The 20669-nt window shown below is 49.2% G+C and overlaps 1 protein-coding gene across 1 annotated transcript in view; it reads left to right on the top strand.

Annotated features, from left to right (window-relative positions):
- Window positions 1–13889, top strand: part of LOC114565614 (protein disulfide-isomerase TMX3-like) — a 30226-nt gene extending 16337 nt beyond the window's left edge. The window contains exons 4-10 of the mRNA XM_028593775.1: window positions 163–229; window positions 2946–3044; window positions 3675–3732; window positions 3864–3917; window positions 4210–4266; window positions 7517–7585; window positions 13628–13889. Of these exons, the coding sequence (XP_028449576.1) occupies window positions 163–229; window positions 2946–3044; window positions 3675–3732; window positions 3864–3917; window positions 4210–4266; window positions 7517–7583 (402 nt within the window). The 3' untranslated portion in view covers window positions 7584–7585; window positions 13628–13889. The remainder of the gene's footprint in view (window positions 1–162; window positions 230–2945; window positions 3045–3674; window positions 3733–3863; window positions 3918–4209; window positions 4267–7516; window positions 7586–13627) is intronic.
- Window positions 13890–20669: the final 6780 nt, after the last annotated feature.

Here is a 20669-nt window from a genome sequence, read left to right as displayed (position 1 = left end):
GGGTCCCTACTCCGTCTCTCTTTCAGCTAAGGGGTCCTTGGCCTAAAAAACGTTGAAGACCCCTAGTCTAGACTGAAAAATCCCCTTATACTCAACTCAACATGACCTTTCTGTCTGAACTAAAACATCCCATTACACCCTATGATGTGTCTCTGTCTCCAGGAGGTGTCTCTGCCCTCTCTGCCGGCCGTGGTGATCTTTAAAGATGGAACCTACTTCACCTTCAACGGTAAGAGACAGAAAACTGACCTCTGACCACATCTAAATAGTCCTGAACTTGTTTTTGTTTTGTGACTGTGATTGGTCAGCTGGTCCTGTGTGACTGTGATTGGTCAGCTGGTCCTGTGTGACTGTGATTGGTCAGCTGGTCCTGTGTGACTGTGATTGGTCAGCTGGTCCTGTGTGACTGTGATTGGTCAACTGGTCCTGTGTGACTGTTATTGGTCAACTGGTCCTGTGTGACTGTTATTGGTCAACTGGTCCTGGTCAACTGGTCCTGTGACTGTTATTGGTCAACTGGTCCTGTGTGACTGTTATTGGTCAACTGGTCCTGTGTGATTGTTATTGGTCAGCTGGTCCTGTGTGACTGTGATTGGTCAACTGGTCCTGTGTGACTGTTATTGGTCAACTGGTCCTGTGTGACTGTGATTGGTCAGCTGGTCCTGTGTGATTGTTATTGGTCAACTGGTCCTGTGTGACTGTTATTGGTCAACTGGTCCTGTGTGACTGTTATTGGTCAACTGGTCCTGTGTGATTGTTATTGGTCAACTGGTCCTGTGTGACTGTTATTGGTCAACTGGTCCTGTGTGACTGTTATTGGTCAACTGGTCCTGTGTGATTGTTATTGGTCAGCTGGTCCTGTGTGACTGTGATTGCTCAACTGGTCCTGTGTGACTGTTATTGGTCAGCTGGTCCTGTGTGACTGTGATTGGTCAGCTGGTCCTGTGTGACTGTGATTGGTCAACTGGTCCTGTGTGACTGTGATTGGTCAACTGGTCCTGTGTGACTGTGATTGGTCAGCTGGTCCTGTGTGACTGTGATTGGTCAGCTGGTCCTGTGTGACTGTGATTGGTCAACTGGTCCTGTGTGACTGTGATTGGTCAGCTGGTCCTGTGTGACTGTGATTGGTCAACTGGTCCTGTGTGACTGTTATTGGTCAACTGGTCCTGTGTGATTGTTATTGGTCAACTGGTCCTGTGACTGTGATTGGTCAACTGGTCCTGTGTGACTGTGATTGGTCAACTGGTCCTGTGTGACTGTGATTGGTCAGCTGGTCCTGTGTGACTGTGATTGGTCAACTGGTCCTGTGTGACTGTGATTGGTCAACTGGTCCTGTGTGACTGTGATTGGTCAACTGGTCCTGTGACTGTGATTGGTCAACTGGTCCTGTGTGACTGTGATTGGTCAACTGGTCCTGTGACTGTGATTGGTCAACTGGTCCTGTGTGACTGTGATTGGTCAACTGGTCCTGTGACTGTGATTGGTCAACTGGTCCTGTGTGACTGTGATTGGTCAACGGGTCCTGTGTGACTGTGATTGGTCAGCTGGTCCTGTGTGACTGTGATTGGTAAACTGTTCCTGTGTGACTGTGATTGGTCAACTGGTCCTGTGTGACTGTGATTGGTCAACTGGTCCTGTGTGACTGTGATTGGTCAACGGGTCCTGTGTGACTGTGATTGGTCAACTGGTCCTGTGTGACTGTGATTGGTAAACTGTTCCTGTGTGACTGTGATTGGTCAACTGGTCCTGTGTGACTGTGATTGGTCAACTGGTCCTGTGTGACTGTGATTGGTAAACTGGTCCTGTGACTGTGATTGGTCAACTGGTCCTGTGTGACTGTGATTGGTCAACTGGTCCTGTGACTGTGATTGGTCAACTGGTCCTGTGTGACTGTGATTGGTCAACTGGTCCTGTGTGACTGTGATTGGTCAGCTGGTCCTGTGACTGTGATTGGTAAACTGTTCCTGTGTGACTGTGATTGGTCAACTGGTCCTGTGTGACTGTGATTGGTCAACTGGTCCTGTGTGACTGTGATTGGTCAACGGGTCCTGTGTGACTGTGATTGGTCAACTGGTCCTGTGTGACTGTGATTGGTAAACTGTTCCTGTGTGACTGTGATTGGTCAACTGGTCCTGTGTGACTGTGATTGGTCAACTGGTCCTGTGTGACTGTGATTGGTCAGCTGTTTGGTTCCAATGACGGGGTTATCCGTTTGTAACGTGTCTATATGTCAGTAACGTTTTCAAATTAGCACTTCTCCAGCAACCAGTACTTTGTGGGCAGGTGTGCTAAAGTTAGCTTGCTAACATAACATAAACTGGCTGGCAGACACCTCACAGATAACTTCAGACTTATCGCCCACTAGTGGTGTGGAGGTGAAATGCACCACGATGCAAAGCTACCCCGACGCAGAACTCCCAAAGGATCACAACGCTGTAGGAGCAACGGGGTAGATGCAGAAGCATAAAACAGCCTTTACCTGGAACATTTTGGCCACCTAGAAATGTCTTTTCAGACGTTTACCTGCTGGTAAAGCTCTGCTGGATGACTGGGGTTGGGCATCGTTTGGATATTAACGATTCTGATTCCAATTCAGATTCATCCTTCTGATTCCGGTTCTTTGAGGGTGGAGTTGAAACGGGTCACATGCTTATTTCACAAATAAGAGGAACGTTTTATTTTTATTCAAAGTTGAGTTGCAGTTTGACGGGGCTTTTTCAACCTAAAATAAAGCCCCATGATCAGATTTGAAACCAAATCCTCTAAACGATTCCAATAAAGAAACGATGCCAATGGAATCGTTTTTTTTTTTTTTTTTGGAATCGGTTCTCGATGCCCGACCCCATGGATGACGCGCTCCGGAAGGGTTGAAAATCACCAACTTTCCCTCTTTAGCGTTTAGCTAGAGGACAACAGGAGGGTTAATGAATGTAATTGTGTTTCAGAGGAACGTGATGGCGATCTGAAGTCGTGGATCAACAGAGAGCGTTTCCCAAACTACAGCCAGATCGACGGCTACACTCTGTACTCCATGGGGGAGTCAGGTAACGTTAGCTCAGCTTTTATATGCTTTAGCTTTAGCTTTTCTACTCCAACAAAAGTACATCTATTGGAGCATTAATATTTTATACAGGCCATAATCTAACTTATATCTGGCCTAGAGCCCAACTGATATTATCGGCCGATTTTAGGCATATTCCAAACTATAATGTATCGGCATTTTTAACTGCAAATAAATGAATATTTAAAAAATAAAATAAAAAGGGACGAAACCCCCTTCAACCATGTTGTGAGTGTTGGCGTTGCAGAGTCTGTCCACCAGAGGGCGCTCTACACTAATGTTTAACCCTTTAAGTTTCAGATCTTAAGTTTGTATTTTTAGACATTTTCTTTATGAGAACTTTAAGATATTTTGATGTTCTGTTGTGACAATGAAATAAACAAGTTTATTTTTAAACTGCATTATCATATTATTTAAGTGAGGACTCATAAATAACTAATTTTAGGGAAATCTGTTTACTTTGTTACATGTTTCTGGATTTAAAAAAATATATATATCAGCTGATATATCAGATTATCAGAATTTCATTTTTTATAAATTTTTACGCTAAGCCAATCAGAGGCAGAGTAGGCGGGCTCATTCCTGATTGGTTGATGTGAGTCTCTGTGAGCAGGTAAACTGGTGGTGTTGGCGGTGGGGGAGGAGAAGAGTCTGAGCGCGGACAGTCTCAGGTAAGACTCCAACATAAATACAGTGACATCATCTGACGTTGGACCTTCCTGTGTGTGTGTGTGTGTGTGTGTGTGTGTGTGTGTGTGTGTGTGTGTGTGTGTGTGTTTCCTGTTTCCTGTTTCCTGTTCAGGTATAAAAGTCTGGTGGAGAAAGTTTCTACGGACTACAAAGAAATCTACAGCAGGTCAGAGTCTCTCAGGACCCAAAACCATTCAGAACGACTCAATAAAGAGACGCTAAATTAAACTGTCTGTCTATCTGTCTGTCTGTCTGCCTGCCTGTCTCTATTTCGGTCTGTCTCTCTGTCTGTCTGTCTGTCTGTCTGTCTCTCTGTCTATCTGTCTGTCTGTCTCTCTGTCTGTCTCTCTGTCTATCTGTCTGTCTGTCTGTCTGTCTGTCTGTCTGTCTGTCTGTCTGTCTGTCTGTCTCTCTGTCTGTCTGTCTGTCTGTCTGTCTGTCTGTCTCTCTGTCTCCAGAAACTTTTACTTTGGTTTCATTAAGGGCAGTGAATACCTCGATGGACTTGTGATGGGGTGAGTTTTCAGGATTAAACCTGCAGCCCCCCCACTCTGAAATCTCTCCATTAGTACATGTAGAGGTACTGAGCATGAGTAGCCCCCCCACTCTGAAATCTCTCCATTAGTGCATGTAGAGGTACTGAGCATGGCCCCCCCACTCTGAAATCTCTCCATTAGTACATGTAGAGGTACTGAGCATGAGCAGCCCCCCACTCTGACATCTCTCCATTAGTACATGTAGAGGTACTGAGCATGAGCAGCCCCCCCACTCTGACATCTCTCCATTAGTACATGTAGAGGTACTGAGCATGAGCAGCCCCCCCCACTCTGATATCTCTCCATTAGTACATGTAGAGGTACTGAGCATGAGCCCCCCCACTCTGACATCTCTCCATTAGTACATGTAGAGGTACTGAGCATGGGCCCCCCCACTCTGATATCTCTCCATTAGTACATGTGAGGTACTGAGCATGAGCAGCCCCCACTCTGACCCCCTCCACTCTCTCCATTAGTACACACACACACACTCTGACCTGAGCATGGGCAGCCCCCTTCTCTGGTCAATCTGTATGGCTTCTTCCTCCTGCCATGGAGCGGGCGCCACCTGCTGGACTTCCTGAGTACGCAGTTCTGGGCGGCAGGCAGCCCCCACCTCTGATACCTCTCCATTAGTACCACCTGATCTAGACTCACCTGATCCAGGAGACCACCCCTAGACTCACCTGGACCAGGTGACCACCTGGTCCAGGTAGACCATCTGATCTAGACTCACCTGATCCACAGACCACCTGACCTAGATTCCCCAGGTAGACCACCTGGTCCAGGTAGACCTTCGATCTAGGTAGACCAATCTAGACTTACCTGGTCCAGGTAGACCACCTGATCCAGGTAGACCTTCTAGACTCCTGATCCAGGTAGACCATCTGGTCCAGGTAGACCACCTGATATAGACTCACCTGATCTGGGTAGACCACCTGGTCCTGACCACCTTGATCTAGACTCACCTGATCCAGGTATACCACCTGATCTAGACTCACCTGGTCCAGGTAGACCACCTGATCTAGGTAGACCACCTGGTCCAGGTAGACCACCTGATCTAGACTCACCTGATCCAGGTAGACCACCTGGTCCAGGTAGACCACCTGATCTAGACTCACCTAATCCAGGTAGACCACCTGGTCCAGGTAGACCACCTGGACCAGTTAGACCACCTGATCCAGGTAGACCACCTGATCTAGACTCACCTGGTCCAGGTAGACCACCTGGTCCAGGTAGACCACCTGATCTAGACTCACCTGATCCAGGTAGACCACCTGGTCCAGGTAGACCACCTGACCTAGACTCACCTGATCCAGGTAGACCACCTGGTCCAGGTAGACCACCTGATCTAGACTCACCTGATCCAGGTAGAACTCACCTGAGTCACCTGATCCAGGTAGACCACCTGATCCAGGTAGGCCACCTGATCTAGACTCACCTGATCCAGGTAGACCACCTGATCTAGACCACCTGACCTAGACTCACCTGATCCAGGTAGACCACCTGGTCCAGGTAGACCACCACCTGGTGATCCAGGTAGACCACCTGATCTGACTCTGATCCAGGTAGACCACCTGATCCAGATAGGATCTAGACTCACCTGATCCAGGTCCAGGATCTAGACCACCTGATCAGGAGACCACCAGATCTAGATCACCTGATCCAGGTAGACCACCTGGTCCAGGTAGACCACCTGGACCCTGATTAGACCACCTGGTCCAGGTAGACCACCTGATCTAGACTCACCTGATCTGGGTAGACCACCTGGTCCAGGTAGACCACCTGATCTAGACTCACCTGATCCAGGTAGACCACCTGGTCCAGGTAGACCACCTGATCTAGACTCACCTGATCCAGGTAGACCACCTGGTCCAGGTAGACCACCTGATCTAGACTCACCTGATCCAGGTAGACCACCTGATCAGACTCACCAGATCAGGTAGACCACCAGATCTAGAGTCACCTGATCCAGGTAGACCACCTGATCCAGGTAGGCCACCTGATCTAGACTCACCTGATCCAGGTAGACCACCTGATCCAGGTAGACCACCTGACCTAGACTCACCTGATCCAGGTAGACCACCTGGTCCAGGTAGACCACCTGATCTAGACTCACCTGATCCAGGTAGACCACCTGATCCAGATAGACCACCTGATCTAGACTCACCTGATCCAGGTAGACCACCTGATCTAGACTCACCTGATCCAGGTAGACCACCAGATCTAGAGTCACCTGATCCAGGTAGACCACCTGATCCAGGTAGGCCACCTGATCTAGACTCACCTGATCCAGGTAGACCACCTGATCCAGGTAGACCACCTGATCTAGACTCACCTGATCCAGGTAGACCACCTGATCCAGGTAGGCCACCTGATCTAGACTCACCTGATCCAGGTAGACCACCTGATCCAGGTAGACCACCTGATCTAGACTCACCTGATCCAGGTAGACCACCTAATCCAGGTAGACCACCTGATCTAGACTCACCTGATCCAGGTAGACCACCTGATCCAGGTAGACCACCTGATCTAGACTCACCTGATCCAGGTAGACCACCTAATCCAGGTAGACCACCTGATCTAGACTCACCTGATCCAGGTAGACCACCTGATCCAGGTAGACCACCTGATCTAGACTCACCTGATCCAGGTAGAACCACCTAATCCAGGTAGACCACCTGATCTAGACTCACCTGATCCAGGTAGACCACCTGATCCAGGTAGACCACCTGATCTAGACTCACCTGATCCAGGTAGACCACCTGGTCCAGGTAGACCACCTGATCTAGAGTCACCTGATCCAGGTAGACCACCTAATCCAGGTAGACCACCTGATCTAGACTCACCTGATCCAGGTAGACCACCTGATCCAGGTAGACCACCTGATCTAGACTCACCTGATCCAGGTAGACCACCTGATCCAGGTAGACCACCTAATCCAGGTAGACCACCTGATCTAGACTCACCTGATCCAGGTAGACCACCTGATCCAGGTAGACCACCTGATCTAGACTCACCTGATCCAGGTAGACCACCTAATCCAGGTAGACCACCTGATCTAGACTCACCTGATCCAGGTAGACCACCTGATCCAGGTAGACCACCTGATCTAGACTCACCTGATCCAGGTAGACCACCTGGTCCAGGTAGACCACCTGATCTAGAGTCACCTGATCCAGGTAGACCACCTGGTCCAGACTGATCCAGACTCTGTTTGTCCCCCCAGGATCAGGGAGGAAACAGTATCGACCAGCGAGCCCAACGCATCTTTTATAACATCAAAGTCACACTGAAGGTTAGTAATCACTCCCGTTTCCTGTTTCCTGTTTCCTGCTTCCTGTTTCCTGTTTCCTGTTTCCTGTCTCCATGCAGCTTTTTTCAATGTTTTGTCGCTCTCTCTCTCTCTCTCTCTCTCTGTCTCTGTCTCTCTCTCTCTCTCATCCCTCCTCCATCCGGCCTTCATTAAGTCTCTCTCTCCATCCATCCCTCCCTCCAGCCAGCCTTCATTAAGTCTCTCTCTCTCTCTCCATCCCTCCCTCCCTCCAGCCCGGCCTTCATTAAGTCTCTCTCTCTCTCTCCATCCATCCCTCCCTCCAGCCGGCCTTCATTAAGTCTCTCTCTCTCTCTCCATCCATTCCCCAGCCGGCCTTCATTAAGTCTCTCTCTCTCTCCTCCCTCCCTCCAGCCGGCCTTCATTAAGTCTCTCTCTCTCTCTCCATCCTCCTCCATCCGGCCTTCATTAAGTCTCTCTCTCTCCATCCATCCCTCCCTCCAGCCAGCCTTCATTAAGTCTCTCTCTCCATCCCTCCCTCCAGCCAGCCTTCATTAAGTCTCTCTCTCTCTCCATCCCTCCCTCCCTCCAGCCAGCCTTCATTAAGTCTCTCTCTCTCTCCATCCCTCCCTCCAGCCAGCCTTCATTAAGTCTCTCTCTCCCTCTCCCTCCAGCCAGCCTTCATTAAGTCTCTCTCTCTCTCTCTCCATCCTCCCCCTCCCTCCAGCCTTCATTAAGTCTCTCTCTCTCTCTCCATCCATTAAGTCTCTCTCTCTCTCTCTCTCTCCATCCCTCCCTCCAGCCTTCATTAAGTCTCTCTCTCTCTCTCCCTCCTCCATCCCTCCTCCCTCCAGCCTTCATTAAGTCTCTCTCTCTCCATCCATCCCTCCCTCCAGCCAGCCTTCATTAAGTCTCTCTCTCTCCATCCATCCCTCCCTCCAGCCAGCCTTCATTAAGTCTCTCTCTCTCTCTCCATCCATCCCTCCCTCCAGCCAGCCTTCATTAAGTCTCTCTCTCTCTCCATCCATCCCTCCCTCCAGCCAGCCTTCATTAAGTCTCTCTCTCTCTCATCCATCCCTCCCTCCCTCCAGCCAGCCTTCATTAAGTCTCTCTCTCTCTCTCTCCATCCATCCCTCCCTCCAGCCAGCCTTCATTAAGTCTCTCTCTCTCTCTCCATCCCTCCCTCCAGCCAGCCTTCATTAAGTCTCTCTCTCTCTCTCCATCCATCCCTCCCTCCAGCCAGCCTTCATTAAGTCTCTCTCTCCTCCATCCCAGCCTTTAAGTCTCTCTCTCCCTCCATCCCTCCCTCCAGCCAGCCTTCATTAAGTCTCTCTCTCTCTCATCCATCCTCCCTCCCCTCCAGCCAGCCTTCATTAAGTCTCTCTCTCTCTCTCCATCCCTCCCTCCAGCCAGCCTTCATTAAGTCTCTCTCTCTCTCTCTCCCTCCCTCCCTCCAGCCAGCCTTCATTAAGTCTCTCTCTCTCTCTCCTCTCCTCCTCCCTCCTCCAGCCTTCATTAAGTCTCTCTCTCTCTCCCTCCTCCTCCTCCAGCCTTCATTAAGTCTCTCTCTCTCTCCATCCCTCCCTCCCTCCTCCAGCCTTCATTAAGTCTCTCTCTCTCTCTCCTCCCTCCCTCTCCCTCTCTCCTCTCCTCCTCCCTCCAGCCTTCATTAAGTCTCTCTCTCTCCCCTCCTCCAGCCTTCATTAAGTCTCTCTCTCTCTCCATCCCTCCTCCATCCAGCCTTCATTAAGTCTCTCTCTCTCCATCCATCCCTCCCCTCCATCCGGCCTTCATTAAGTCTCTCTCTCTCTCCATCCATCCCTCCCTCCAGCCGGCCTTCATTAAGTCTCTCTCTCTCCATCCATCCATCCTCCTCCAGCCAGCCTTCATTAAGTCTCTCTCTCTCTCCATCCATCCCTCCCTCCAGCCATCCTTCATTAAGTCTCTCTCTCTCCATCCCTCCTCCAGCCAGCCTTCATTAAGTCTCTCTCTCTCCATCCATCCCTCCCTCCAGCCAGCCTTCATTAAGTCTCTCTCTCTCTCTCCATCCCTCCCTCCAGCCAGCCTTCATTAAGTCTCTCTCTCTCTCCATCCCTCCCTCCAGCCAGCCTTCATTAAGTCTCTCTCTCTCTCTCCATCCTCCCTCATCCAGCCTCTCTCTCTCCCTCCTCCCTCCAGCCAGCCTTCATTAAGTCTCTCTCTCTCTCTCCATCCCTCCCTCCAGCCAGCCTTCATTAAGTCTCTCTCTCTCTCCTCCTCCCTCCAGCCAGCCTTCATTAAGTCTCTCTCTCCCTCCTCCCCCTCCAGCCTTCATTAAGTCTCTCTCTCTCTCTCCATCCTCCTCCCTCCAGCCTTCATTAAGTCTCTCTCTCTCTCTCTCCCTCCCTCCTCCCAGCCTTCATTAAGTCTCTCTCTCTCTCTCTCCATCCTCCTCCAGCCAGCCTTCATTAAGTCTCTCTCTCTCTCCATCCATCCCTCCTCCAGCCAGCCTTCATTAAGTCTCTCTCTCTCTCCATCCATCCCCTCCAGCCAGCCTTCATTAAGTCTCTCTCTCTCTCCATCCATCCCTCCCTCCAGCCAGCCTTCATTAAGTCTCTCTCTCTCTCTCTCTCCTCCCTCCCTCAGCCAGCCTTCATTAAGTCTCTCTCTCTCTCTCCATCCTCCCAGCCAGCCTTCTTAAGTCTCTCTCTCTCTCTCCATCCCTCCTCCATCCAGCCTTCATTAAGTCTCTCTCTCTCTCTCCATCCATCCCTCCTCCTCCAGCCTTCATTAAGTCTCTCTCTCTCTCCATCCATCCCTCCCTCCCTCCAGCCTTCATTAAGTCTCTCTCTCTCCATCCATCCCTCCTCCAGCCAGCCTTCATTAAGTCTCTCTCTCTCTCTCTCTCCCTCCAGCCAGCCTTCATTAAGTCTCTCTCTCTCCTCTCCCATCCCTCCAGCCAGCCTTCATTAAGTCTCTCTCTCTCTCCATCCATCCCTCCCTCCAGCCAGCCTTCATTAAGTCTCTCTCTCTCTCTCATCCATCCCTCCTCCAGCCAGCCTTCATTAAGTCTCTCTCTCTCCATCCATCCTCCCTCCAGCCAGCCTTCATTAAGTCTCTCTCTCTCTCCATCCCTCCCCCTCCAGCCAGCCTTCATTAAGTCTCTCTCTCTCCATCCATCCCTAAGCCTTCATTAAGTCTCTCTCTCTCTCCATCCCCTCCCTCCAGCCAGTCTCTCTCTCCTTCCATTCCAGCCAGCCTTCTCTCTCTCTCTCTCCATCCCTCCCTCCATCCAGCCTTCATTAAGTCTCTCTCTCTCTCTCTCCATCCATCCCTCCCTCCATCCAGCCTTCATTAAGTCTCTCTCTCTCTCTCCATCCCTCCCTCCAGCCAGCCTTCATTAAGTCTCTCTCTCTCCATCCATCCCTCCCTCCAGCCAGCCTTCATTAAGTCTCTCTCTCTCCATCCATCCCTCCCTCCAGCCAGCCTTCATTAAGTCTCTCTCTCTCCATCCATCCCTCCCTCCAGCCGGCCTTCATTAAGTCTCTCTCTCCATCCATCCCCCCTCCAGCCCAGCCTTCATTAAGTCTCTCTTCATCCCCTCCTCCAGCCGGCCTTCTCTCTCTCTCTCCCTCCCTCCTCCAGCCAGCCTTCATTAAGTCTCTCTCTCTCTCTCTCTCCATCCCTCCCTCCAGCCCAGTCTCTCTCTCTCCTCCATCCCTCCCTAGCCAGCCTTCATTAAGTCTCTCTCTCTCTCCATCCATCCCTCCCTCAGCCAGCCTTCATTAAGTCTCTCTCTCTCTCCATCCATCCCTCCCTCCATCCAGCCTTCATTAAGTCTCTCTCTCTCTCTCCATCCATCCCTCCATCCTCTCCCTCCATCCAGCCTTCATTAAGTCTCTCTCTCTCTCCATCCATCCTCCCTCCAGCCAGCCTTCATTAAGTCTCTCTCTCTCTCCATCCATCCCTCCCTCCAGCCGGCCTTCATTAAGTCTCTCTCTCTCCATCCATCCCTCCCTCAGCCAGCCTTCATTAAGTCTCTCTCTCTCTCTCCATCCCTCCCTCCAGCCAGCCTTCATTAAGTCTCTCTCTCTCTCTCCATCCCTCCCTCCCTCCAGCCAGCCTTCATTAAGTCTCTCTCTCTCTCTCCATCCCTCCCTCCAGCCAGCCTTCATTAAGTCTCTCTCTCTCTCTCCATCCTCCCTCCAGCCAGCCTTCATTAAGTCTCTCTCTCTCTCCATCCATCCCTCCTCCAGCCAGCCTTCATTAAGTCTCTCTCTCTCTCCATCCATCCCTCCTCCAGCCAGCCTTCATTAAGTCTCTCTCTCTCTCTCTCCATCCATCCCCAGCCAGCCTTCATTAAGTCTCTCTCTCTCTCTCCATCCATCCCTCCTCCAGCCAGCCTTCATTAAGTCTCTCTCTCCTCCCTCCCCTCCAGCCTTCATTAAGTCTCTCTCTCTCTCCATCCCTCCCTCCAGCCAGCCTTCATTAAGTCTCTCTCTCTCCATCCATCCCTCCCTCCAGCCAGCCTTCATTAAGTCTCTCTCTCTCTCCATCCCTCCCTCCATCCAGCCTTCATTAAGTCTCTCTCTCTCCATCCATCCCTCCCTCCATCCAGCCTTCATTAAGTCTCTCTCTCTCTCCATCCATCCCTCCCTCCAGCCAGCCTTCATTAAGTCTCTCTCTCTCATCCATCCATCCCTTCATTAATTAAGTCTCTCTCTCTCTCTCCATCCATCCCTCCAGCCAGCCTTCATTAAGTCTCTCTCTCTTTCCATCCATCCCTCCCTCCAGCCAGCCTTCATTAAGTCTCTCTCTCTCTCTCCATCCATCCCTCCAGCCAGCCTTCATTAAGTCTCTCTCTCTCTTTCCATCCATCCCTCCCTCCAGCCAGCCTTCATTAAGTCTCTCTCTCTCTCTCTCTCCATCCTCCCTCCAGCCGGCCTTCATTAAGTCTCTCTCTCTCTCTCCATCCATCCCTCCCTCCAGCCAGCCTTCATTAAGTCTCTCTCTCTCCATCCTCCTCCAGCCGGCCTTCATTAAGTCTCTCTCTCCCTCTCCATCCCCCCTCAGCCAGCCTTCATTAAGTCTCTCTCTCTCTCTCTCCATCCCTCCCTCCATCCAGCCTTCATTAAGTCTCTCTCTCTCTCTCCATCCATCCCTCCCTCCATCCAGCCTTCATTAAGTCTCTCTCTCTCTCCATCCCTCCCTCCCTCCAGCCTTCATTAAGTCTCTCTCCTTCCATCCCTTAGCCAGCCTTCATTCTCTCTCTCTCTCCATCCATCCCTCCCTCCAGCCAGCCTTCATTAAGTCTCTCTCTCTCTCCATCCATCCCTCCCTCCAGCCGGCCTTCATTAAGTCTCTCTCTCCATCCATCCCTCCCTCCAGCCGGCCTTCATTAAGTCTCTCTCTCTCTCTCTCCATCCCTCCCTCCAGCCAGCCTTCATTAAGTCTCTCTCTCTCTCTCCCTCCCTCCCTCCAGCCAGCCTTCATTAAGTCTCTCTCTCTCTCTCTCTCCCTCCCTCCCTCCAGCCTTCATTAAGTCTCTCTCTCTCTCTCCATCCATCCCTCCCTCCAGCCAGCCTTCATTAAGTCTCTCTCTCTCCTCCATCCCTCCCTCCAGCCAGCCTTCATTAAGTCTCTCTCTCTCCATCCATCCCTCCCTCCATCCAGCCTTCATTAGTCTCTCTCTCTCTCTCTCCATCCCTCCTCCCTCATCCATCCCTCCCCTTCAGCCTTATTAAGTCTCTCTCTCTCTCCATCCCCCCTCCCTCCAGCCAGCCTTCATTAGTCTCTCTCTCTCTCCATCCCTCCCTCCAGCCAGCCTTCATTAAGTCTCTCTCTCTCTCTCCATCCAGCCAGCCTTCATTAAGTCTCTCTCTCTCCATCCCTCTCCCTCAGCCAGCCTTCATTAAGTCTCTCTCTCTCTCTCCATCCATCCCTCCTCCAGCCCGGCCTTCATTAAGTCTCTCTCTCTCTCCATCCTCCCTCCCTCAGCCAGCCTTCATTAAGTCTCTCTCTCTCTCCATCCCTCCCTCCAGCCAGCCTTCATTAAGTCTCTCTCTCTCCATCCATCCCTCCCTCCAGCCGGCCTTCATTAAGTCCCCGGTGTACTGCTGCCTCCTCCTCATCACTCCGTTCCTGGTGGTGGCCATCCTGATCTATCTCTTCCGGAAGAAAGTTCCCGCCGGCGCCAACGCCGACAATGACGAAGTCGTGCTGCTGGCTCCGTCGCTACGGCAACGCAAGAAAATGACGGACAAGAAGTCCGAATGATGGAGAAGAACGGGAAGATAACGTCTGTCTGTCTCTCTGTCTGTCTGCGTGTGTGTCTGTCTGTGTGTCTGTCTGTCTGTCTGTCTCTGACCTGTCTGACTGTGTGTCTGTCTGTCTGTCTGTCTCTGACCTGTCTGACTGTGTGTCTGTCTGTCTGTCTGTGTGTCTGTCTGTCTGTCTGTCTGTCTGTCTGTCTCTGACCTGTCTGACTGTGTCTGTCTATCTGTCTGTGTGTCTGTGTGTCTGCCTGTCTGTCTCTGACTGTCTGTCTGTCTGTCTGTCTGTCTGTCTGTCTGTGTGTGTGTGTGTGTGTGTGTGTGTGTGTGTGTGTGTGTGTGTGTCTGTCTGTCTGTCTGTCTGTCTCTGACCTGTCTGTCTGTCTGTCTGTGTGTGTGTCTGTCTGTGTGTGTCTGTCTGTCTGTCTGTCTGTCTGTCTGTCTGTCTGTCTGTCTGTGTGTGTGTCTGTCTGTCTGTCTGTCTGTCTGTCTGTCTGTCTGTCTGTCTCTGACCTGTCTGTCTGTCTCTGACCTGTCTGTCTCTGACATGTCTGTCTGTCTCTGACCTGTCTGTCTGTCTCTGACCCGAGAAATAAAGCTGTTCTAAAGACGACTGTCAGCGTTATTATTAAAGTTATATTTATAATGTTTAAAGTTCAGACTGAAAGCTACAAACAAACTCAAATCAAATGTAATGAAACATTATGTTTCGGCTGCAGTTACAGCAACGTTACAAAGTACAAATACTTTGTTACTGTACTTAAGTAGAATCCTCATGTACATGTACATTATGTATTATTCTAAGGTTTTGCCTCGTGCATCAAACTGGTTAAAGGTGCCCTGCCACTCGTATTTAAAGACCCACTTCGATGAAAATCATGTTTTTCTAGGTGTTAACATGTTCTTGTAGCATTTTTCTGATGTTAGAGGACATATCTTGAGAAAAATAAGCTCAAAGTTGTATTTCTGAGTATTTCTGCATTCAAATGTCTGTGAATCAGTAGCAGACGCTAAAATGCCCGGCTCAAATAGACTGGAGTTGTAAAGTAACTCCACTGGGCGGGCCCAAGCTCATACCCCCAAACGTCCCGCCCGCTCAGGTTCTGAGGGTAGAGAAGGCGATGGCGGATCAACACCTATGTCTTTTAGCGGGTTGCAATGCTAAGGAGGAGATAGTGGTATTAGCTTTCATGCTTTACCAAAACATGCTGCTGTGAGAGATAGATGGATTACGTTCCTTGGTCACGGCAATGTTAAAAACCACACATCGGTTTTTGCGGTCAGCACTTCACGAAGACTGTTTCACCAACTTGCAGGAGAAAAAAAATGGGCCGTCAGTAAATTATTTTGAAGCGGATGCAGTGCCTTCCATCAAGACACCATCAACTGGACAGCCTGTGTCTTTACCGGTAAGTTTATTTATTTTTTCTGTCGGGAGCTAGTTCAACGATCCGCCTGTTTTCTCATTACATCAGCTAACGTTACCCACCGGGCAAAAACGCCAGTGCTGCATTATGTGGCAACTCTCTGTTAACTTAGGTTCATCTGTGTTAAAGCAATGTAGATTATAATGTAATATAATGCGTTTTACAGGGGCTTTTTTGAAGTTGTGTTTTGAATATGTGAATGTCACAGATACACACACACAAGCCGTTGCATGGCATTGTGAACCGAGCTCCGTGGCGCTGAAATTGGAACACATGCTGTAACAAATAAGTCACTTTTCACCGTCTATCAATCGTCATCTAAATTCCGCGCTCGTTCAAGTACACTAGCACACGCAGGGTGGCGACGAGTTTAGCCTGTCGCAGTCGTTTGTCCCCCCGTGTGTCAAGCCCATCACTGGTGAGAGAGTCAGTCAGTTTTTCAGATAGAGCGTTGACATTAGCATCATAATAATCCCGAAATTCCGAGCAATCCACAGATACTAAATATGTCCTGATTGATCACTGTGGGAGGGATGAAATATCGAAGCAACGTCGAGCTGTTTTTCACTGCGACGTCTCGGAGTGAAAATATGATTGGTGATCGGTGATAACTTTGATTAACTTCGGATAATAATAATTAACGTGTATATAATACTGTAATGCTTCTATATTGACTATATGACTTCTACCTTACTGAGAAAAGTGTATGATTAATGGTAAAGTTATTTATTGTGTTCTGTTTTCTCTGTTTCTTCAAGTAACGTCACTTCTGCGGCGGCCACACAGACAAGAGATGTAGGCTGTCAGTGGGAGCCACAGAAGAGGGGATTGGGGTGAAAAGCTAGGTGACAGCTAGCGGGGGAGAGGAGCTCTCAGCAACGAGGGAGGGGAGGGTCGTCTCCGTGCCAACGGCTCCGCCCACAACGCAGGCGGTGCTAATGAGCTACTGCCGCTCTGCTGAAGCGAAGTCCCAGAAAAAGGCACAGGTTTTGTGATTTTGGCTAAAAATGGCATAATCATCATTTAAAGACCACTGAGAATGTTTAAAAATAGCTCAAAATAGGATCGGGCGGGACTTTAAGGTGTCCTGCCACGTATTTAAAGGTGCCCTGCCCACTCGTATTTAAAGGTGTCCTGCCACACGTATTTAAAGGTGCCCTGCCACTCGTATTTAAAGGTGTCCTGCCACACGTATTTAAAGGTGCCCTGCCACTCGTATTTAAAGGTGTCCTGCCACACGTATTTAAAGGTGCCCTGCCACTCGTATTTAAAGGTGCCCTGCCACACGTATTTAAAGGTGTCCTGCCACACGTATTTAAAGGTGTCCTGCCACACGTATTTAAAGGTGCCCTGCCACACGTATTTAAAGGTGCCCTGCCACACGTATTTAAAGGTGCCCTGCCACGTATTTAAAGGTGCTTTGCCAACGTATTTAAAAGTGCCCTGCCACGTATTTAAAGGTGCCCTGCCACCACGTATTTAAAGGTGCCCTGCCACGCGTATTTAAAGGTGCCCTGCCACACGTATTTAAAGGTGCCCTGCCATATGTATTTAAAGGTGCCCTGCCACCACGTGTTTAAAGGTGCCCTGCCACCGCGTATTTAAGGTGTCCTGCCACTCGTATTTAAAGGTGCCCTGCCACACGTATTTAAAGGTGTCCTGCCACACGTATTTAAAGGTGCCCTGATTTCTGCCAGTTCTCATTAATATTCAACAAGCTAAGCTGTTTGAATCTGATTGGCTAACAGCTAGCCAATGAGAGCCTGGCTGTCAGAATCCTTTACCCAGCCCAACTGGGCGAGCTCATGAATAGTAATGAGCTCAGGCAGTATGATGTCAGACTGACCAGCTGTTGTAATTGGTCTGATTCTTTTTTGAGGAGATAGCAGTTCATTTTCACATTCACCACATAACACAAACACATATGGACCGAACACATTTCAAAATATACAAGGAAAAAGGTTTTGTATGGCAGGGCACCTTTAAAACAACTCAGATTGGACAGATAGTCTATAGCTAGCTGTCTGGATTTACCCTGCAGAGATCTGAGGAGCAGTCACAGTTTTTCTCAGTCGCTTTGGTGCATTTCTTAGATCAAAAGTGCATTTCTTGATACTACTTGTACAATTTCCAAATCATCTAGTCACTTGTGCACATCATTAAAGCAATTTCTTATTCCTTTTGTACATATTGCAATTGATAATGTACAAGTGTCAGCTTTTTTCCACATTTTCAATTGCTCATGTCATGTTGATCACAATATAGTAGATGGTTCTCTGTTGAATAGTCTAACCCCTCCAAACATCCAGGCATTAGTTCATAGCATAAGCCATTACATGCAAAATGGTTGAACTATTTGTCATAAATTGTCAAGCATAGTTTTACACATTTCTATTAGACCTCTTGTACAAAAACGGGAATTGATGAATTGTGCAGGTGAAATTGACCCTCACTCATGAAGGAATGTAAAGTGTTAGTTCAACCAATAATCAACCAGTTGCCTAAATTGCTCAAAAGTGCATCTCATGAACAATCGATTGGCAAGCATATACAGACAGACCTCAACACAGAGTTGCAATTTTCCAATAATGGATGGACCAGGAAACGAGCAGGGTCAACAGGCAAGAGGAGGAAGAAGAGGAGCAAGGATGCGTGGTGGAAGGCAAAACAGAGGAAGAGGCAGAAGAGGACATAGGCGCATATCTGATGACATAAGGGCCACTATCGTAGACCATGTGGGATTTTTGCAGTTCCTAGAACATAAAATAACTCTTGTTTTCTCGTGTTCTGACTGGACCAATTTGGGGATTGTTACAGTTTTTCTCGGTCGCTTTGGTGCATTTCTCACATCACTATTTACATTTGCACAACAGTTAATGCAGTTCTCAAAACAATTAGTACAAACTGCAAAACCTAGTTGATAACCTGCAAAAGCATGTCACTTGCTCAAAATGGATAGCTCATTCCTCAAAAGCAAGTATTCATGTCAATGAAAGTGTCCGTGTCATCAAGATGAAAAGTCCTGACACCATTGTCTATGAACAGAGTAGTCAGGATCCGGTCTAGGAGACTGCACTACTCAGTATGACACGATGTGCCCTGCTATGACATGAACTTCCACGATAACCTTCGAAGTCACTGTGACTTCTAATGTGACTGTTATCACCACTGTTCATCACCCCCCCAACCGGCCCGTCAGACACCTCCTACCAAGAGTCTGGGTCTGCCGAGGTTTCTTCCTAAAAGGGAGTTTCTCCTCGCCACTGTCGCAATAGCCACTGCTAATGCTTGCTCTTGAGGGAATTACTGTAATTGTTGGGGTTTTGGAATTTATAGAGTGTGGTCTAGACCTACTCTATCTGTAAAGTGTCTCGAGATAACTTTTGTTATGATTTGATACTATAAATAAAATTTAATTGAATTGAACAAGATAGTCAAATGGCTTTGTCATGTTTTCATTATGACAGTTTACTCTGTAAATGTTTTCCAATGCAAAAAAGTCAGATCTTGGTGACACTATCTGAAAATGCTCAAGACAGCACACGGTAAACAATATTGCAGTACATATTTGAACTGAACATACAACGTACATAGTACTGTAATCATTCATGAACATCCAGACGTTCCTCTCTGTCTGGCCACATATTTTCATCTACATCACAGCGAATATCATGTCTTGCAATGCAGCGAGGAAAGTATCTCCTCGAGTGGCGAATCCACCCTCTGCAGGACTCTGCTGTGATGTCATCACATGCTGCATCCATGGCCACTAGCAGGGCCATTTGGGTATGTGGATGCCGGTCATATACCTTCCACCTCCAGGAAGAGAAAAACTCCTCTATTGGATTTAGGAATGGTGAGTAGGGAGGGAGATATTCCACCAGCATCCTATTATGTGCTGCAAACCACTGTGTGACGACATCTGAGTGGTGAAAACGCACATTATCCAAAACAACATCATGCTTGTTCAGATGGTCTCCAGTTAGACCCCTCTCATTCTCAGGGATTATGTCTTACCTGTACACACTGGTGACGGATCTCCTTCACTCTGTCGCTGTTCCATTCGAATGGCACATTGTACAGTTGTTTCACGCGCATTTCATTCCTCCTGAGCACACTGTCAATTGTAGGTGCAGAGTAAAATTAATGTAAATATGGCAAATCTTTACTGTAACACTACTGTACACTACAATACACTAAATGTGTGATGCAGTAAAGCTGTACATCTAAATGTAAAATGTACAGTGACAAGTTATTGTCCCACTGCAAGCTTCATGTATGAGACAATGACAGTAGTGCAGTGCAGATTGTTTAGTGCTGAATTACTGTCCATTTCTACACACCTGTTCTCCCAACGAAATGTTTGAATAATTGAATTTACGGTGGTTCTCCCAACATTCAGGCCCTACGACCAGCCTCAGCCATTGTGAGGCCGTGATTGACAACATGATCCACAATTGTAGCCCTGATTTCATCAGGGATCCACCTGTGTACTTGGCCTCTTCTTCCTCTTCCCCTGTTTTGTACCCCTCCTATAGTTTGGTCCCTCCCTCCTATAGTCCCTATGGTCCCTCCCTACCCCTCCTATACTCCCTATGGTCCCTCCCTTACCCTCCTATAGTCCCTATGGTCCCTCCCTTACCCCTCCTATAGTCCCTATGGTCCCTCCCTTACCCCTCTTATAGTCCCTATGGTCCCTCCCTTATGGTCCCTATGGTCTCCCTTACCCCCCTCCTATAGTCCCTATGGTCCCTCCCTTACCCCCTCCTATAGTCCCTATGGTCCCTCCCTTACCCCTCCTATAGTCCCTATGGTCCCCACACCCTCCTATAGTCACTATGGTCCCCCCTCCTATAGTCCCTATGGTCCCTCCCTTACCCCCCTCCTATAGTCCCTATGGTCCCTCCCTTACCCCCCTCCTATAGTCCCTATGGTCCCTCCCTTACCCCTCCCTATAGTCCCTATGGTCCCTCCCTTACCCCTCCTATAGTCCCTATGGTCCCTCCTCCTATAGTCCCCCTCCTATAGTCCCTATGGTCCCTCCCTTACCCCTCCTATAGTCCCTATGGTCCTATAGTCACTATGGTCCCTCCCTTACCCCTCCTATAGTCCCTATGGTCCCTCCCTTACCCTCCTATAGTCCCTATGGTCCCTCCCTTACCCCTCCTATAGTCCCTATGGTCCCTCCCTTACCCCTCTTATAGTCCCTATGGTCCCTCCCTTACCCTCCTATAGTCCCTATGGTCCCTGGTACCCCTCTTATAGTCCCTATGGTCCCTCCCTACCCTCCTATAGTCCCTATGGTCCCCCCCCTATAGTCCCTATGGTCCCTCCCTTACCCTCCTATAGTCCCTATGGTCCCTCCCTTACCCCTCCCTATAGTCCCTATGGTCCTCCCTTATAGTCCCTATGGTCCCTCCCTTACCCCTC

This window comes from Perca flavescens, chromosome 12, assembly GCF_004354835.1.
Source record: "Perca flavescens isolate YP-PL-M2 chromosome 12, PFLA_1.0, whole genome shotgun sequence".
Lineage (NCBI taxonomy): Eukaryota > Metazoa > Chordata > Actinopteri > Perciformes > Percidae > Perca > Perca flavescens.
The sequence above is the reverse complement of the archived record's forward strand: the minus strand, read 5'-3'. Positions and strand labels throughout refer to the sequence as shown.